This window comes from Pteropus vampyrus, unplaced genomic scaffold (assembly GCF_000151845.1).
Source record: "Pteropus vampyrus isolate Shadow unplaced genomic scaffold, Pvam_2.0 Scaffold2, whole genome shotgun sequence".
Taxonomy (NCBI): domain Eukaryota; kingdom Metazoa; phylum Chordata; class Mammalia; order Chiroptera; family Pteropodidae; genus Pteropus; species Pteropus vampyrus.
The window spans coordinates 27,742,099-27,762,667 of NW_011888783.1; the positions used below are offsets into that span (position 1 = coordinate 27,742,099).

Below are 20,569 nucleotides of genomic sequence, written 5' to 3' on the forward strand. Positions count from 1 at the left end.
ATCAACACGCAGACACCTTGCACACGTGAATTCACAACCAAGAGGGTCCTCATGGATGCGGGATGGCTGTCCTAACCAGATACCACTGTGGACTCTCCCCTCTTCACCTCCAAACACTCAGCGCCCTGCCCCTCCTCAGCACAAATCCTAGTATGAACTTCTTACCTAAACCTAACAACAACTGGATGCCTGGACAGAGGGAAGGGAAAAGGGTGGAATCTCTCATGCCAAGAGGCAGCAACGGCACCTCTTTCCTGCCCCAGATGCCCACCTCCAGCCCCCATCTCATCTCCCACTCATCCAAAACTCCTCCTCCTGACTTTCATCTTTTGCTAATCCCTCCTTTCTCATTTTCGGCTTTATTTCCACCACCATTACCTGACTCCGTTCTCCTACCATGTCCTACTTCGTACCCACTCCCCATCACGCATCAGCAGGAACGCCAAATACAGCTGGTGGTTAGAACACAAAGGAGCTGTACTTCCATCTCCCACAGGACAAGAGGGTGCCAGGTATTTCAAAGTGAAACACAGATGAGTTTTCTTAAGTTCTCTTTCAACATTACTACCTAAGATTATGTCCGCACTGAGGATGAAAAAGGCTTCCCTACATAGGCCAGGCTTCCTAACCACATGTTTCTTTAGGAAAATAGGATGTAAGTTCAAAACACAAAGACCACAGAGTTGTGAGTTGGGGGACACCCCCCCCCCGAGAAAGGAACAAATAGGTAAATTCTTGAATTAAAAAAAAATAATAAAGTACTATTGATATAGCCACAAAATGTTTTAGTTTGTAATGTCTGCTACAAACTTCCAGATACGAAAAAAAAGTAAAATATAAAATGTTTTCATGGAAAGTTTTCAATTTGGATTTGTTTTTGCCCTACTTCAATATTCCCTAAAGAAAAACTTTAGATGTTAAAAAATAAGAAACTTTCAAAAGCTACCAAGTGGTTTTTTAAAAGCTAGTGATTATAAGCTATACCCAGTTAAAGTTTCAGCTTTTCAGCCAAAGGCTGTTGTTGAATATTCTAAAACAATGGAGAACTAAAAAACAAAACAAAGTCTTGGAAGCAGTCTACTGGCTGGCTTTTCATATCCCCCCAAGCCGGAGAGGTCAAGATTGAGAGGAAATAAGAGTCAACCCTTAAACAATGCATATGCACCCACAAGACTATGCCTACGCTGTGTATATAATTGCAAGAATTACATTAGTTGAACAGATCACTGTAACTGTCTGAGGAAAAATATCTTCCCAAAACATTCAGTTTAGTAAAGCATTCCTGCAAGAGGCACTCAAGTTTCACTCAGAAATGAAGTGTCATTATGTAAAATCTTTAGAGGGGGAGGATCATTGAAAACATATTCTTACCATTCTCATTAGGCTCTGTTGGCTTGGACACTTCTCTGAAAGGGATTATAACTGCATCTCCAGGCACTCTGGGGCTTTCCACATACTTGGGCTTCCTGACGGGACCTGCAGTGGGAAAGATCTGAGTGTGGCTAATTTTTTCCAGATGCAAATAAAGCTTCAGAATGTACACTGTGTGTCCTCACCAGGACCCAAATATGCCTAAAGGAAGAGCCGGCCCTTTCCCCTCCCTTGAACACACACACAGTCATTTCAGTACAGACACGGGAATGTCCAGTCTGGGCTGCCAAAGAAGAAATGGGTAAGCTCAGTTTCGAGCATATAAACTCTGACAAAAACAAAAGCTGCTCTTTTGCTGTAAAGTCTCTGCAGCTGTCTTTGGTGTCTGTCAAGAAAGTGATTTTGACATGTTCAAACCTGGACGGCTTGTGGCGAAAGGGTTTTTTATTTGGAATTTTTCTCTAACTGGGACAAAGACGATTGGGTTGCTTGGTATCTCTGAAGTCAGGAGGCAAAGATAACAAACAGCCAGCCTGTAATAACAACATGCGCTAAGCAGCCATAGAACACAGGCATTTGATTATCAGACTGGTGACACACGGCAACTGTGTGGGGCAGAGCAGATGATTGGTGTCTTGGCAGCTGACAGAGCTACCTTCCAAAAGGCACAACGGCCAGTCCAGCATACGGTTCAGGGACACAAGAGGGCCTGAGTCATCTCTCTCATCTCTCCCTCTACCCCAACTTATTATCAGAAAATCTGGAACTTTTAACAAAACTGAATAAAACCCTCACACATTGCTAGTTTAATGTACAGGAGCAGCCACTTTGGAACACAGTTTGGCAGTTTCTCAAAAGGTTAAATGGAGTTATCACCCGGTCCAGCAATTCCACTTCTTTGTGAGTATACATTCACACAAAGATCTGTACATAAGTGCTCATAGCAACATTATGCATTGAAGCCAAATGGCCACCAACCGATGACAACGAAATGTGATATAGACATACAATGAAATATAATTGGGCAATAAAAGGAATGAGGCACTGATTCATGGGCAAATGTGGGTAAAACCTGAAAACATTATGATAAGTGAAAGAAGCCTGTCTCCAAAGACCACATATTATGATTACACTCATATGGAATATCCAGAATAAGCAAATGTGTAGAAAACAAGTATGAATGGTTGCCAAAGGCTGGGAGATGTGCAGGTTTGTAGGGTGATAGCTTAGGCGTATGAGACTTTTTGGCGGGTGATAAAAGTGTTCTACAATCAGGTTGTGGTGATGGTGAATATGCTAAAAACTGCTGTAGTGTACACTTTAAATTAGTGAATTGTATGATATGAGAATTATATCTAAATGAATCTGCTTACAAAAACAAAAAAACAAAAAAAACCCCACCAGACTGCCTATTCTGTCTACTCCTTTCACACGTCACATTACATTTTGGTCTAGAATCACCCATTGGAATGTCATTTTCCTTGGTTGCTTAATACTGAAAGTGTGCTTTTAACAAGGCCAGGGAGTCAGGAAACATTTCACGTCAGTAAGAGAAAGAACGGTAAGAAGAGGGCCAGACAGGGGTCCACAGCTCTCCCACCGGCTCAGCCCTGAGCCACAGCCCTGACCCTCTGGGGCCTCGGTTTTCTCGCCACACACTGAACGGCTGAGCCAGGCAGATTCTGAGCATCCTTCTGTGTCAAACATCCTACACATCTGAAAAATTCTGTTCACAATGTGGTTTACGGTGAGAGATGCTGCCATCTAAAGGTTTACTACAAAAGCGTTTAGCCTACCATAAAAATAATCCAATTCCCAGCCAGCTATAATGTACTACACCTTAAACTACGTTATCAAAGAAACTTATGGTACTTGACAAATAGGGATATTGTTACGAACTTTAGAAACCATGGTTTTTAAGTGGTTAATGTAGTATTTAATCATACGGCTGTTTTCATAATTTATTTAACCCTGTCAGAAAGGGAATTTTTTAAAGGTTAAAATGGAATGGTTATGGGGGGAAGAAGGAGAATATTGCTCACAATTTAAGTGGAAGATGTAGGCTATACAACAGAATACAAAGTTCGATTCAGATTTTATCTAAAACATACACGTATCCATATAGAAATATGCATGAAGGAAGAGACTGGGGAAGAGGAGAAACTAAGATATTTGCTGTGGAGGAGCCAGAAACTAGGAAGAAGGGCCTGAACAGGGCCAGTAGAAATGGAACAAGGACAAATACGAGAACCTTTCTACACTTTTGGTTTGAGACCTACTCCCTATGGTAAAAGAGATCGTGGACATATTTCTCTCCCATTATCTGCTCTATCCTATTTAAAAAAACTTAAGGGAGATAGATCCTTTATTATTATCGTACAAAGATGCAATTTGCCCCAACCAGCAACCATGCCACTACTCAAGAGAGATCTGTAAGTTTCTGCTCACCTTAACTCTTCAGGGTATCGTAACAGCAGATCTAGAGAGATCTACTTCCAGACTCCACTCTACCTATTGTCTTTCAAATATATTCTCTAATGTAAATACTCGGTTAAAATCTGGGTTATTTCCCATGGATGTACAATGGTTATTATGAATGGCTGGAACACCGAACCCCAATATCACACAGTGCCTTCAGAAAGCATCCATGCTCACCCATTTAATTGTCTGAACTATGTTCTTTCAAAGGTCAACTGTTAGCTCTAAGAAATACTCAACACTGAGGAGTGAGGGTGTTATGAGCAAAGCCTCTGGAGTTGGGCAGACCTAGGCTTGCCACAGTGAACAGTGATGCTAGATACAAAAAGAGACCTAGAATATAACAAAGTAAATAAAACGTGTGTTCAGTGGTCACACAAGGCTAAGCACTAACAAACATTAATTCATTCAATCCTAATAACTGAGGAGAAAAGCACTATTTCCCCCATTTTTAGGTCAGGAAACTGAGGCTCTAATCAGTTAAACAATTTGCTCACGGCTCACATGTGGCAAAGCAAGAATTCAAATAGTTTTGTGGTCTGTGAAGGTTTGAAGATCATGTATTAAACCACCACTTAACACTTATAAAACTAGGAAATCCAGATTAAGCATGCATTTATAGAAAAAGCCAGGGTAGTGGAACCTTCCATCGCACAATCGTCCATGGGCCTTGGCTATGTAGTCGTCGAATCTTTTATTCACACTCACTTGTCTCTAATCTCCCCTAACTTTTACTATTTGAAACATTATGAGGTGAATATAAACAACTACTCCCCACCATGATCCTTTTATTTAAATTCCTTTTCACGAAGAGCTGAACCTCAAACGCTATAAAACAAGATGAATTTATAACCATAGAGGTTTTATTCTTTCCCCTTCTCAATCGCTCATTAGAGAATTTGTGTGCACTTTCCATCAAACATAGCAGTTGAACACTCATTTGCCTTCATTCCCTTTCAAAACACCACTGCAGTCGCAGTCAAGAGATTTCAGAGAGACCAACAGGGAAAGGAAACAACCATAGGCAAGAAATCAAACTTCTGAAAAAGTGGGAAACAGATTGCCAAAGAGCAGCCAGCGGATGGAGCCAATGAGGAAAGGTGAGTGCTGGGAGGAGAGGCACCGGGCTCAGTCTCAGAAACCGGACACCTTTGAAGGCCAGGGGCACAGGTGGGGCCAAACACAGAACCACAGGTTGAAATTCTATTTAAGGGAGAGTTAGACACCCTCCCCCACCCCCAACCAGTGGCATTCCCTCCCTCGTCCTGGAGGCCTGAGATTTTCCTCTGCAAAGGCTGAATGCCAAGACCATGGAGACTCAAGAGCTGAACTCTTAAGTGCTACACTAACACACTGGGATTATGAGAAATTCTATAGCAGATTAGAAGGCCCCAAATGGACGTATCCTACTCAGCTGTAAGAACACTGACAGTAAGCTTGCCCGCCATGGTAGGAAGAGACTAGAGGATTCTTCTCTGGGGAAACTCGACAAGAGCAAAGACCTATAAATAATCACAGTTAGGGACACAAGAAATGTCCCCAAAGAAATGACAGATTCCTGACCAATCATGCTACCACCAAGCCTGTGCTCAAGACACTCATTCCTTTTAATCAGCGTTTTAGCACCTCATACTCACATACAAACTAGAATCATCAGACAATTAAGGGAAGACCCTACCCTGAAAGATAGCCACCAAAGCAGGTTAAAAAAAAGGAACTCGGGAATCAGAGAAAATGGGAGGAGTGCTCTCCAGGATGAGAAGAGCAACTGCGTCCAAGACACAAGGGGCTACTACATGTATGACAAGGGGCATGAGGGTCCGTGAGGTAGTCGGCTGAGCTGACTGACTGCAGAATGAGAACAATTGGAGGCCACATCAGTTAGGAGCCACTGAAATCACGAGGCACTGATCTTACATTGATTTTAATTTCAGTGGCACTGATTTCTATGCCACTGAAATGAAAAACTCTCCCTAACTGAAGTGGCCACATTACTTGTGATCGACAGAGATCAAAACTTAAAAATCCAACACCCTCTTACTCAGAGAAAACTACTGCACCTTTCCACAACAGCTTTTCGTTCAAAATAAAATGCTCGACATTCCCAAGCATAAGCTACCTTAAAGCAAAATAACTCCCCTTTTTTACGTAATCTCCCCAAATTAACCAGAATGTAATACTATATAATTACCTAGAAAGCACGGTATTTCAGCTACTAGCTATGTTTACATTTTAAAGAAAGACACTTAAAAACAAGACAAGACTGTCAGGTTTTAGCTTGAAAATCGCCTCATCTAGAAGCCAACATGTTTAACTGTCACAGCTGCCTCACCTCCCAGTCACTCCTGGGCAACTGACAGAAGGCGTACCCTCTAAAGAAAACCACCCTTCCCCGTCAGGGTCTAAGCAGGGTCTAGGGCTGTGGTTGGAGTGCCAACTTTCTCTCTAAATGTAGATTGTTCTTGATCATAAACTAAATCCACCTCAGTGCAACTCTGCATCCCTTTCCTCATTCCCATTCCCTCATTCTCCCCACTCCGCCCTCCCTACCCTCCCACCCCATTCTCTAAGTGATCACTGCCGAAGGAGGCTCTCCAAGTTAAAGATAAAGGGCTCATAAGACCAAGAGAAATACAAAATGTGCCCTGAAGGGGTTAAACAGGTACCCATTTCCTCAAGTGCAAGGGAAGAGCTCCTGCCAGCTCCTTTCCCTGAGAAGGGCCTTGAGTCAGTCTAGGAGGGGAGCGGCAATCTGCCCTTTATCAATCTGTCCTTAATCGCTTAGTTCCACAACCTCTGAGGCACAGCATTCTCCCCATCCAGTCTCATGCCTTTATGTAAATCTCCAAACATACTTTTCCCAGCAGCCAGTTTTCCTACTCTTTTTGGCATTTTAATCACACAGCTGACTATTTTGCTGCTTAGAAACTGCCATATAAGGAATATTTTTTTTAAAAAGGGATGGCAGAAATAAACCAAACTGGGCTTTATCTCCAGGCAGTGAAAGAGAGAAGGTCAGGAGTTACTTTTCATTTCTGAGTGTTTCAGTTAAAAATGATTATATATATACGAAAGCAATATTTAGAACACAGAATACCTGAGGCTACTTATTGCATTAAAGCAGAACTTACATTTGTCACAACATCTGGATACTATGAAAAGTGACAATTTGTGTTATCAATCATTTCAGACTTTTTTTTAGCATCTTGAACTTTCACAGTAAAGGTTCCTATCAGTTTTATCTGGTCTAGGTTTTCATTTCACATTGGAAAATGTTCACAACACAATGAGAAAAATAAAAAGAAGATGAGTAGGAGGATTTTTTTTTTTTTTCCGGAGGGGGGACCTTTATCACTAAAGCAAATGTCATTCGACAGCTATTTCCAAACGGTAAACTGCATAAACTATCAGATCAGTCTTCGATTTTCAAAAAGCACGATACCCAGGCTTCCAAAGTAAGACTTCTCTCCTGACTGAACCCCCAAGAAAGGAAAGTACTGGGGGGAGAAAGGGAGAGACATACAATCTGGGACTGAGAAAGGAGACTGGCCCAGCAGGAGCACCGCGTCCCTTGTTGAGCGGAAGCAGGTGCGTGAACAGGACAGGTGGGACAGCCCATGACTCTGTCTGTGAAGGGCAAGGGCCTCTTGACAAGATTCACTTTGAGGGAAAAAGGAGCCAGACCATAACCTGACTCGGTCAGAATGCCTCAATTCAAGGCAAAGGCAATTTCAAGCACAGCGTGTTGTCCGTCACTTGGATTTCTCCTAGGAGGAGAAGGAAGGAGGCGGTAAATAAAAACCTACAATGCTGCTTGAGATGGCTCTACTCCAAGGAATGACAAAAGGCAGCACCAGGCTCCTTTGGCCCAAATACCTGGGTATTGGAAGCTGATATGGGGCAAGGTTCCAAGAGAAAAGTTCACCAGCTGCCCCAAAGCAAAGGCTTCCCTGATCATAAGCACATGTTACACACCCCCAGGGACTTCCAGAAACACTTTAACTAGGGCCTTGGGCCTTGTGTAAGGAGAGGAGGGTAGCAATCTGAGTTATTACTACTAACATAACCTCATCCATTCCCAAAGGCAGGTGAGGTTTGAGGAAATTCAGATGGCAATTCTAGGAGGTGGAAAAAAAGGCCACAAGAGGGGAAAATATAGGTCACTTGTTGATGGTGAATAAAATAGGAAAGTTACTTGACACTACTCTGGATAAGCCTTTTTCTTACTTGGAATACCTCAGTTTTCAAGCACACTGAGAAGAGTGGACAGCCTTTATTCACTCACACAATACACAAGGCGCTATGAGAACGTAAACGTCCATTACCATTAGGTGCTTAAATCTAGTAGGAAAACAGTATATCTAAATGGAGTCATGCTCTTTTCAATGAGGCATCATTAAATAAGTACTGACAAAGATTTTTAAGTATCCGTTTGTAGCGTGCATGTTCACAGCACTATGAGTACAAGAATCTCCCAGTTCCACAAAATAATCTGAGTCATGTTTGCACTTTCTTCCAATGCAGTTTGATCTGTTATACTTTTACTATAACATATGTAATTGCTTGTATATATTAAATATACAAATAAATAATTCACTTTATTTACTTGACAAGTATCTGTTGCAAGCCCACTGCATGCCAGGCGCAGGGTGAGAACAAGACATGACCCTGTTCTTCTGAGGATTTCAGTTTAGGGGAAAGAGTCTTTATTACCTCATCTGACTTTTATTTCAAAACACTCCAACATAAGGAGTGTGATATAAATGTTGTCAGTTGGCTTTACTCTATCACCTAAAGGCAATTTGCTGTCTTAATCTGGAATACCGACTCCAGAAACAGTGAAATAGCTTTTAATCACAAAGCAACACTCAAAAGAGTCCACCACAATTGGTTAGCTAGCCACCCTTATCACCAACCACCACCAAGGTTATGCTAATTGTCACATTTGAGGTTAGACGTGGATGTTCAACCTCACATCTACAATATTACTCACTTTGTTAATTACTATAATGGTGGTAGGAAATATATTTTCAGTGGTGAAATTCATGGTATTTCCAGTAAGAGGACTGACAAGAAATACCACAGAAGCATCTGGCCGTTGTATGACCCAGGTATAAACACCTAACAGGCCTTCAGAAAGGCACACTAGGCTTGATAAGTAAATGGCCCCAAGTCCAGCTGCTGATTCCAGGGAACTATTAGGCCTCTGATGCAGAACAGGAGGATGGATGACAGGAATTCTATCTGTGGAGTGCCAACATGCCCATCTCCTGGTTACTGACTCAAACACAACCCAGGTACTGCTATGAAGGGACCCTGCAGATGGAATTAAGAAGTAATGTTACTAATCAGCTGACCTTAAACTGGACAGATAATCCTGGATCATTAAGTGGACCCAATGCAATCACACAAACCCTTAAAAGCAGCAACAGAAGACTGAAGAGTCAGTATTCATCTCATGAGCACATGTGACGTGCCCTTTGGGGGACTTCCAGAAATACTTTACAAGTGTTTAAGGGGCCACATGTAAAAAGAGAAAGGTAGCAAGTCCATGTAATCTGAATTATTACTAATATGACCTTTTCCATACCCAAAGTGTTTGAGGGGAGATGAGGCAGAAGTGGTGAAGGCGGTCAGAGACTCCTAAGTGTGAGGAGGATTCAGCTCTCTGGGACTTGACAGATTGCTAGCTTTGAAGATGGAGGAAGGAGGCCACCAGCAAAGGAATGCAGCCAGCCTCTAGAAGTCGAGAACAATCCCCAGCCAAGAGTCAGAAAGGAAATGGGGATCTCGAAACCCACAGCCGCACGGCACTGACTCTGCCAATCTGAACGAGCCTGGGAACGTTTCATCCCCTGAACCTCCATAAGGAAAGCAGCCCTGTCAACATCTTCAGTTCAGCCCTGTGAAACCCAGAGCAAGGAACCAGCTGTGCCATGCTGTTCCTGGGCTCCTAACCTCAGAACTGTGAGATAGTAAATGTGTCGTAAGCTGATATGTTTGTAGTAATTTCTTAGGGCAACAACAGAAAATGAATACAGAGTCTATGAAGTACAGTCAGACTTGCTACAGGTAAACACCGAATACAAGGTGTCAGGGCACCAACCCTGAGAGAGCTGCAACTCTCCCAGACATATAAAACGAGTTATATGGCTGCATCGTGCCAACGTGGTAATAACTCTACGTGTGGGCAGAACTCAGTCTGAGCCTTGTTTTCACTCCTACCTCAGTGACTTTATAGAAATGAAATCTCTAGCCCTCACCTCCTCTAACTCTGGTAATCATTATAATTTACCATAAAGAATCTAATACCTGAAGTTGCCTTCATATGTTGATAAGAATCATAAACCAAACCATCACACACACAAAAAAAATGAATAACCACAAACCTTGGTTTCAAGATGTCCCTTAAGATCTGAGTCCTTCCTGGAAAGGAAACTTCAGAGTTTCTTCAAGGAACTATGGAAGGAGCCATTAAGGGGAAGGGGTTCTGCTATCCACACTAGCAGGGGATAAGCCCTATACTGCATGATAAAGTTAACCAACTCCGAAAGGAAGGAAGCAGCACCTTCTTTCCCTGTGGGTTCAGATCAGTTGTGCTCAAAGTCTGGTCCCTTAGGCCAGCGGCAACAGCATTACCTGAGATCCTATTAGAAATGCACATCCTCAGCCTGAGTCCAGACAGCTGGGTGATTCTGGTGCGCACTTTGGTTTGAAAACTGGGTTAGCCAGCCTGGTGTGGCTATATGAGACCTGGCCCATTCTCTGAAGCAGCTTGATGACAAACAAGTACGAAGATCAGACAGAAATAGTCACGCATGGCCCAATGTCAAGTGACTTGGGAAGGACAGCAGCAGTGAAGGTAAGAGGCAGGACCCGAGATGGGCTTGAGGATGGGGTGGGAGTGACATCACTCCCAGAGAGAGTGTGCAGAGGTGGGGAGAGAGTGTTTTACACTTTCCATTCCTGCGCAAAAGAAAGGCAACTTGAGGAAGAGAATCTTGCCTCTTGTTGGCTTCCTGACAGTGCCTAGCACAGTGCTGTGCACTCAGCAGGCACACAAAATTTATTAATTTGACAAGAAAGGGATTCTTTCTGCTTTTTAAATGTATTAGACTTTAAATGTAGTTTATTTTCTATAAACTAATAACTTCTAAGGACTGGGGAATATTTTTCAAATATTCATAGTACGGTGGCTACTATGGAATTCTGTTCTAACCTCATTCTTTCTGTAGAGGGCAGGAGATTTGGAGGGAAGAGAAGGGGTGAGAGGGAAAAGCATGGATGTCAGTCCATCCAAAGGTTCCCGTCTGTTGGTAGATGCTCCATGACCCCTTCCTAACCATCCTGGAGGGCGCAAAGAAGAGCAGTTTCATGTCTCACTCATCAGCTCTCTCTATTCCCCACAGCGGCTAGGTCAAGACTTCTCCATCCTTCTCAAACAGACCGCTGCTACACACACTGCGCACCCCACCCTCACCCAATACAGGAACCCTCAGGTCCTACATCACAGAGATAATGGCCATCAGAAGGAAACGTTCCTTAGCTCTACCCTCACATTCACTTGCAACAGTTCTCGTCCTGTCACATCCACTAAAGCTAATTCTTCCCTCTCTGCTCAGGGTGGCAAGGTCAAGGGCAAGTAAAGGAGAGAGAGATGCAGAATCCAACTCTATAGAAAAATATCTGTAAGAATTGTTGCTCTGGATAGGATTTATCCATTTAATCCGTTTTAGTCAAAAGGTTAGCCATGGATGTTACAACCTGACTAGGTGGCACTAAGACCATTAAGAGGACCTAGTTAAGACAATGAGCTACCACTATCCACCCAGTAGAATGGCTAAAAATAAAACAAAAACAGAACTGATGATTAAAAACTGCTGATAAAAATAAAGATCAGTGGGAACTCTCCTACATTGCTGATGGGGATGCAAAATGGGACAAGCACTTGGAAAACCACTGGCATTTTCACATAAAAATAAACACACCATGTGACCAAGCAATTCCACAGCTAGGACTTGACCTTAGAGAAATGAGAATGTATATTTATTTATCCAAACACCCATATGTACATGTTTATAGCAATTTTATTCATAATCATCAAAAACTGGAAGCTACTCAAATGGCCTTCAACTGGTGAACGAATAAACTATGCTGTATCCATGCAATGGAATAACACTCACCAAGAGGTATGGATAACCCACTACGACATGGACGGATTTCAAATGCATTGCTTTTAGTGAAAGAAACTAGACTCAAAAGAGTATATACTGTGATTCTACTTATGACATTCTGGAAAAGGCAAACTGTAGGGTGAGGGAACGGGTCAGTGGTTGCCAGGGGAAAGGGACTGACTACAAAGGATCAGGATGAGGGAATATTTGGGGATGAGAAAACTGTTCTATACTTGATTGTAATGGTGGTTATATAATTCTATGCATTTGTCAAAGCTCACTGATCTCTACAACAAAAAGAATTTTATTGTACATAAGTCAAAAATTTAGTGAAAAAAAATTTGTTAAATAGGGCTCGACTTAGGGTGTCCATCTGTGCAAGGGAGCATCACTCTAGCTCTATGAAGCCTCCATCCTGGACAAATATTTCTGATTGAGAGGCAGGAACAGCCAGAGGCAAGACCCAGCATCGATCACCCCCTTCCACCTTGGTAAGAGAGCCCTAATTTTTAACTGGTCACTGTTTTTAAAAAGTACCCAACACTTGGAAAGAGACAAGAGAGATTATAAGGTGTACCCCTTCAGTGGGATGCTGGGGCTGTTCATGTAAAGCAGACTATCCAGGACAATCTCATAATATCAGTGTGTACTCCTGATTGACTTTCTATCAACTGGACTATTTTATAAGCTCTGCAAATTGCAAAAAAAAAAAAAAAAAAAACAGATAGCGATGCAAATGAATTTTGTCTGGCAGAGAATATAAACCTCCAAATTCTCATTTACACTGGTCTTAACATCTTGCTCATTCACTCCTTAATTAATGAGCTAAATAAAATTGTTGACGTATGACCTTTCTCTATTTGCATGTCATATTTTTGCCTTTTTGAAAAATTGTACTTTAGCAGTACAGCACATTAAGTGAATAAAAGACTGCATTTTCCGGCCTCCTTGCAGCTAGATAAATGAAGCCACTGAAAAGAAAGTGTTAGGTGAGATTTCAAGGCAGACTACTTAAAGGAGCTGACCTAGCTAGGAGAGGGCTCTTTGTTCTTCTTGCTTTTCTCCTTCTGACAGGAGATGTTGCTCTAACAACTGTATTGGACCACAAGCGGGCCTTGTGGGAGGAGGGTGTGGTGGGCTAATGGTTCCCAAAGTTATGTCCACCACCAAATCCCTGGAAACTGTGAATGTTACTTTATTTAGAAAAAGTCTGTGTAGATGTAATTAAGAATTGTGAGGTTAAGGCGCTACCCTAGATTATCCAGGTGCTCCTGAAATGCTATCACAAATAACTTTATAAAAGAAAGGCAGAGGGAGATCAGATCATCACACACAGAGAAGGCCATGTGAAGACAGAGACAGAGAACGGAGTGATGCAGCCACAAACCGAGGCTCAGTTGGACACCCCCAGAAGCTCGAAGAGACAAGGAAAAGATTCTCTAAACACCCTGGTTTCTGACTTCTGGCCTCCAGAACTGTCAGAAAATAAACTCGTTGTTTTAAGCCACCAAGTTTGTGGTAATTTGTTATGGCAGCCCCAGGAAACTAATTCAGATGGTGAGCACCAATATAAGAGTCTGGTTCCCCGATGACACCTTGAAGTCTACCTCCAGACTGTTAACAGGAGAAATAAATGTTAACCTTCTTTAAGCTGTTATGTAGTGCTTGATTTTTTTACTTGAAAGCAAACCTAAACCTCATACAATAATATACTGTGACCATGAATTATCGGCCCTCACCTCATCTTGTCTGAGTTGATCTATAACATTGGTTGTCTTGCAACCTCAGTAAGATTGAGAATTAAATAAAGGGTTGAAGAAGTCAAACCCAAAACATTGAATTAGTTGTGATATATTTAGGAATAAGTTTGCCATCACTGGACATAATCAGGGAATAATATATCCAGCAGAGAATTTTTAATGTTCTTAAAATAACATATCAGAGTATCTGACTAACTTTGATTCCTATTTGAAATATATAATTTTTAGCTTTAAGTGAAATTCATTTTAAATGTATGATTTTAATCATAAATGTAAGATTTTCTAAATTGAATTTAAGGCTTACGGAAAGCCATGTTTTAAAATTTTAACTGTAATACATTAACAGTAATTTGAAAATCTTATCTATACACAAAATGCTGTTCTCAGATATCAGAATGCTCATTTTAACAAGTCTCTCCCTTGTATAAAGTCGGTCTTCTCATTTTCGAAATATTCACAGGAGCTCAAGATTCTCTCATCTTAAAAAAAGGAAAAGGAAAGGGAAAAAATCCCAAGTCCACCAGTGTCTACAGCCTATCCCCCTCCCTCAGCTGAATTCCAGAACCTTCCCTGTGCCACCACAGTCCTTCGGACTCGCTGTCATCACTGTCTACTTGTCAGCACTTCCCAGCAGATTCACTTCTCCGTGTCCCTGGCGCCTGTACAGAGGAGGCACTCTGCTCTGAGAGACAACCTCCGAGGTCAGGAGCAGCCCGCGATCATTCTGTGCACTGTCAGAGGGCTGGTGCGTCAGGCCACACACAAGTGGCCTCGACAATCCCAGAGAGTCCCACGACAGGTCTGTTAGGCTGTGCCTCTGAGCTTGAGGCAAACGCCTTTCTCTAACCACTTTGGTGGTCACACTTGAAACACATGATTTCTGTTATCTGAAATACCTCTTGAAAATATCAGGAACCTGAGAGAACAGCAGAAAAGTGATATTTGGGGGCTTAGTCACTATCTCTTTCAAGTATGAACAGGACAAATTGTACTCATAGATGACATAGGTAACCCATGACATCACTGACAAGGGGCTAGATGAAGAGCCACAGGCAGAGAGCATCTGCTGACTTCTTCACATAGCTCGCCACCCCCTGCAGCGACCTGGACCTGCACGACCCTCTCAGCTGCAACACTTAACTTTCCATCAGTGTCCTGGGTTCAGGACACAACACAGAAGAGTTTCCACATACCCAAGTTACCGTCCAGGTTCTTTTAGAACTTTTATTATCTGTCAAAACTACAATTTCACCTCGCCTCACTCTCAAAAGCTGATCAAGATATACAATAAATTTGGAATTCCTGATTAACACTGATTTATTACAACAAAAAGGGTAGCTTCTTCTTGATTTTTTAAAACCAGCTCTTAACAGGCTGTCACATTAATTTAATCTCTAGCTTCGCACCTGCGAATATTCACCCAGGTCAATCACAAGGCCATATTAAATGATCCCACCAACTCACCCACCTCTCCTGTTCTGAAGACAACTCCTGTGGATGTAAACATTCTAGGAGGCAGAGCTGCTAGTCAGAACCATCCCCACATACCCATACTTCATGGTGGGCAATAGCAGGCTTTCTGGCTACTTTCCACACAGGCTTAAACATCTTAGGCTTGAGTGTGAAAACATCTTCAAACCTTTGGGTAAATGTTTAGGTAAAGAATGAAACTATTAAGTCTCCAGCCTGCCTGCAGTTAGAGAAAAATAGTTCCAGAAGATGTGGATTTCAACCTGTTGCACTCCTATACCTCAACAATTTTGATTATTGTCTTTGATTATTCAAACAATTATGAATAATCAGGGTGGGAAAGCTCACCTTAAGATATATATTAAAAGTTAATAGTTAGCATGTCCAAAAAAAAATAATAAATGGGAATTTTAACTTTAAAACGTTTACTTTTTATGTAAACCCTGGTTTGCATAAATGCAAAGTCAGAAGGTAGCTTCTCTTGAAGAATTTGAAAAATGTTCTTTCTTAAAGCCCTTTTTACTAGACAGCATGCAAGTCAGAAGAGTCCTGGAAGTCGGCAGCAATTCTTCCCGCAACACAGGGGTCCTTCAGTATCAAACACACGGTGGCGCTGCTTCAATGCGCATTTCAGACAAAACCCAGAAGCGAGTTTCTTTACCATCAAGACAACGATGCTTGCACCCTTTAGAAGTTAAGTGTGTGAAATCCAGAAATGGGTTTTCTTTAAGGTTCATGTAACACACATACGGTTAACAGTCTATGTGGTGAAATTAAACTTCTGAGGCAACAACTCTCTGGCCCCATTTTACTCTGGATCTAACAAAATTCCAACAAGTCTGGCCCCTGCAAATGCTGATCAGCCTCACTCAGAGCCAACAAGGTGACACGTGTTGGGCCAAAGGGCCCAAGTATCCCTGAGTTAGCTGTCTCAGAGTGCGACACCGAAATTTTATCTACCCATGAATCTATACTGATATATAAATAAGTAAACGGGGAAGAAGAGATGAATCCCCCATGCAGAGTAACTCTAAATAATTTATGTAGATACTCTACTCTCGAAGAGAGGAGCACACTCCCCACCCTTCATGGTGGACCACACATAGGGACATCCTCCCAAAGAGCACAGTATAGAAAGGACATAGAGAAAAAGAGTAACTTTACCATGGGAAAATCTGACAACCACTACCTCAGTCAAGTGACCAAAGTTATTATAAACTGTGATAAGTCATATTGCTAGTATGTACCATCGACACAACGTGATGAGAAGGGCACTGAACCTCTGAAGTCTTCCTCCTGTCCAAAACTGTAACTCCAGTATAATCATGAGAAAAGCATCAGACATATCCCAACAGAGTGGCATCCTACAAAATACCCTAATAGCACACCTCAAAACTGCCAAAGTCATCAAAACCAAGGGAAGCTTGAGACACTGGCTCAGCCAAGAGGGGCAAAGAAACATGACAAGAAAATGTAATGTGATATCTTGAATAAATCCTGGATATAAACTAAAGAACCATGAGTGAAGTATAGACCTTAGTTAATAATATCAGTATGTTATTGGTTGTGACAATGTATCACACCCAAGTACTATGTTAATAATAGGCAAAACTGGTTATGCGGTATACAGGAACTCTGAACAATCTCTGAAACTTTTCTATAAATCTAAAACTATTCTAAAATAAAAAGTTTAGTTTTTAAAAAGTTCATTCAAGACTCAAATGGCTTCACAGATAGGAGATTCCCTTTATCTTGTGTACTGAGGAATTTACAGGGGAAGGCGGTTGTTATGGGCTGAACTGTATTCTCCTAAATTCATATATTGAAGTCCTAACTTTCAGTATCTCAGAAAGTGACTGAGATGAGGCCTTTAAAGAGGCAATTAAGTTTAAAGAGGCCACTGGGGTGGGCTCTAATTCAATCTTCGTGGTGTCCTTTAAAGAGGAAATTTAGACACACAGAGACACAGCAGGGATGAAAGACCATGTGAGGACACAGTGAGAAGGTGGCCATCTGCAAGCCAAAGAGAGAGGTCGCAGGAGAAACTAAATCTGCTGACACCTTGATCATGTACTCCTAGCCTGAGAACTGTGAGAAAATAAATGTCTGTTGTGTAAGCCATCCAGTCTACGGTACCTTGTTATGGCAGCCCGAGCTGACTAATACAAGGGTGAAGCAAAAAACACAGCTTCACTGAAGGCCATGGGAAGAACAATGGCAGGAATGCAGAGCTTGCTGGCTTCTGTACCATCTGTACCTTTGAGAGGGATCTGTCCTAAGGCTGCCATTTTGGGCTGCAATGAAGTGAAGTGGAAATGCCTGGAGCTTTGGAATCAAGCAGAGTAAAGTTCAAATCCCAGCCAGTCATTAACTAGCTGTGAATCTACAGGCAAGTCATCTAAACTCTTTCTCCAACAATTGTAAGTGGGGCTAGTATCTCCACCTCAGGGTTAAAAATGTTTCTAAAGTGTCTAGTACATGGTAAGTACTATATAAATACTATTTCCATTCTCCCTTTCCTTTCCTCTAAGGCAAAAGTCAGGTTGGCCAACTATGGAATAGGGGCCAATTCTGCCCCTTTACATGTTTTCTATAAAAAATGTAATCAGAACACAGGCATGACCACTCATTTAGGTATTGTCTATGGCTGATCTGCGCTACAGTGGCAGAGTTGGGTAGTTACAACACAGACCGGATGGCCCTAAATGCCTAAAATATTTACTCTCTGGCTCATGACAGAAAAAGCTTGTAGACTCTGCTCTAAAGTTATCGATTACTATCTTCTCAAAAACTGATAGGCACTTTTAATTCCTTATTATACTTGACCTTCACAGCATCTGCCACAGATACCATGTCTTGAAATCTTCCCTCCTCCCTTGAAGCCAGTGACCTGTGGAACATCCAAGGTTCAAGATACTCAGTCAAACTTGCTGCCCCAGCTGACCAACCCATTTCTGCATTCCACACGGTAGTTAATTACACCAGCATCTATGCCTGGGACTGAACAGAAACATCATTCATTACCGGGGAATCCCAGGACTGAGGGTGAATTCCACCTATCAGAGACTCGGTGTCCTTACCTATAATACAAGAATAATGACCACCTTGGAGACATCTGATAACTATTATATGGGGGAAAATGTAAAGCCACTAGCGCAACAATTTATAGAATCTGGATCCAGCTAGAAAACCAAGCCAAAGCCCTTAGCAAGGTTCCCAAATGGTGTGCAAAGAATGAGTTCAGGGTGAAAGGAGATGTGGATCCCTCAGCTCTCTGCACTGCTCTGAAGTCTAGGGCAGTGCCCCAAGGGACAGTCTGCTTATCAACTGCTGGACAAATATTTCCTCTATGTTCCATGATATGAAAAGGGCTAGCAAGCCCTGGCCCTGAGCCATTTTGCACGTCTCTTCCTTCCCCAATTCTCATGTACAAACAGGTCACCATAACTTATTCATTCCTTTTCCTAAAACTTTCTCAAATCGACCTCCACCTCCCTTCCATTCTCCTCCACCACTGCAGAGGTTTAAGCTACTTCACCTCATCTGAATCTCAACCAGTCTCCTCACCTCCAGGAAAGCCTGCATGAAATAGTTACCATCTTAAAACCCGAATCTGTTTAGTTCATCTCTGTATTTTAAACATGGTCAAAGAACACCACTGCCGAAAGAATAAAATGCTTCCTGGCTCCCACTTATTTCCATCTTCATCTCTAATGCTACCTGCCCCGCGATGCCTTCTGAGCTCCGGCCACTGCAGGCCTCTCACTTACATTCCTATGAGCCCACTGGACTTCCTGTGGGGCTGTTCTTTCCCTATCGGACAGTCTTCCTGCCCAACCAGACCCCTCGGGGCACCTGTTTGCCATGTAACCCCTAACTCAAGCTCTAAGATCCTTCGCCAATACCACACACACTTAGAACCTTTTCAGCTCCCCCAGAGAGTCTTGCTCTTCACCATGATGTCACAACACTTTGTAGATACCTCAACATCCTAACTGTCATCACCTGTCTCAGTAACCCAAGAGGTCCCCAAAGCTTAGGGCCAACTATTTACCTCATTTCTACCCAGAGCCCAACACACAGCTGAAAATCAATAAACATACATAAAACAAATTTTTATGGGGCTTCAGTGAAAAAGACTGAAGTAACTCAGAGTGCCTCTGAGGCCATTGAGAAAAATAAAGGTCACCACCAAAAAAATGTCACTTTCACCTAGACAGTATCCTCTGATGAAAGGGATCCTGGAAAAACCTCTTGCTAATTTAGCTGCCAACAAATCCAAGGAAGCTAGGGGAAGAAAGAGCTCATGAGAGCACTAGGCCATAAAAAGGAACTATTTTTAAAGGTTAAAGGGCACGCAAACTAAGAATTTCCAGTTTGAAAGGAAGAAAGAGGAAAAATAAGCCATAAAAATAATGAAAGGGAGTCAAAATGCAAATAAAAACATGATTTTCTTAAGCAGTCTGGCAAGATATTTCTCATTTCAGGAAAAACATGTTGGACTCAACAATCTTTATTCTTTCCCTACTGTGTATCATGAAGAAATCTACGAGAAACAGTGAGGATAAGTCAAGGTGACTCACAGGTATTAAGCTACAGTGAGATTTTTCCTGCCTTAGAAGGACCTGTTGTTCCTCAATAGCTATTAAAATACCACAAACTTAAGAAAAATATACTGTAAAAGCTAACATCAAGTAAATATCAAGTCTTCAGAAACTATTAAATGTGTATCTTCCTCACCTGGCCACCTGACATCATTTCTTTCTGAGAGTCTTAAAAGGGCTCAAGTGGTCATTCTGGGGCATCTTTTTCAGCCAGCCAGAATCAACCCTTACCTCAAGACATCACGCAGATGCTGGAGCGTTTCCTTACCTCCAAAATCTTTGGTATCAGTTTGCTTCCTTGCAAACTGCTTCTCACATTCCTCCAAAACTCAGTTACTTGTGTTTCTCACTGGTTGATCTTTATCACTTTCAATTAGAGCTACAATAGGACCAAGAATAAATAAACAAGGCATTTGGCTGGAGCAACATGCACTACAGGAAATGACGACCAATGAAATAGCTGATGAGACTCTTCCACAGAAGCTGTGAATGGGTCAGCTTGTCCACAAAACCATGCCCAGAACTTATGAACCCAAATACAAATATTAACAGTTTGGTTTGAACAGTTTCTTCAACATTTACTAAGTCAAATCCAAATATCAACAATTAGACTTTAAAGGTCCCTGCATTGAAGCACTGGTGCTTTCCCCACCTTCAAGTCAGGAAAAGACTGAAGTTGAAAGAGAATGAACTACGAGAGAGATCAACAAAG

General features: G+C 42.0%; 1 protein-coding gene across 4 annotated transcripts in view; it reads right to left on the reverse strand.

Annotated features, from left to right (window-relative positions):
* Positions 1 to 20,569, reverse strand: part of TANC1 (tetratricopeptide repeat, ankyrin repeat and coiled-coil containing 1) — a 244,115-nt gene that overhangs the window by 94,532 nt on the left and 129,014 nt on the right. For all 4 annotated transcript variants that reach the window (XM_023530007.1, XM_023530003.1, XM_011358985.2 and 1 more), the window contains exon 4: positions 1,372 to 1,476. In XM_023530007.1, the coding sequence (XP_023385775.1) occupies positions 1,372 to 1,476 (105 nt within the window). The remainder of the gene's footprint in view (positions 1 to 1,371; positions 1,477 to 20,569) is intronic.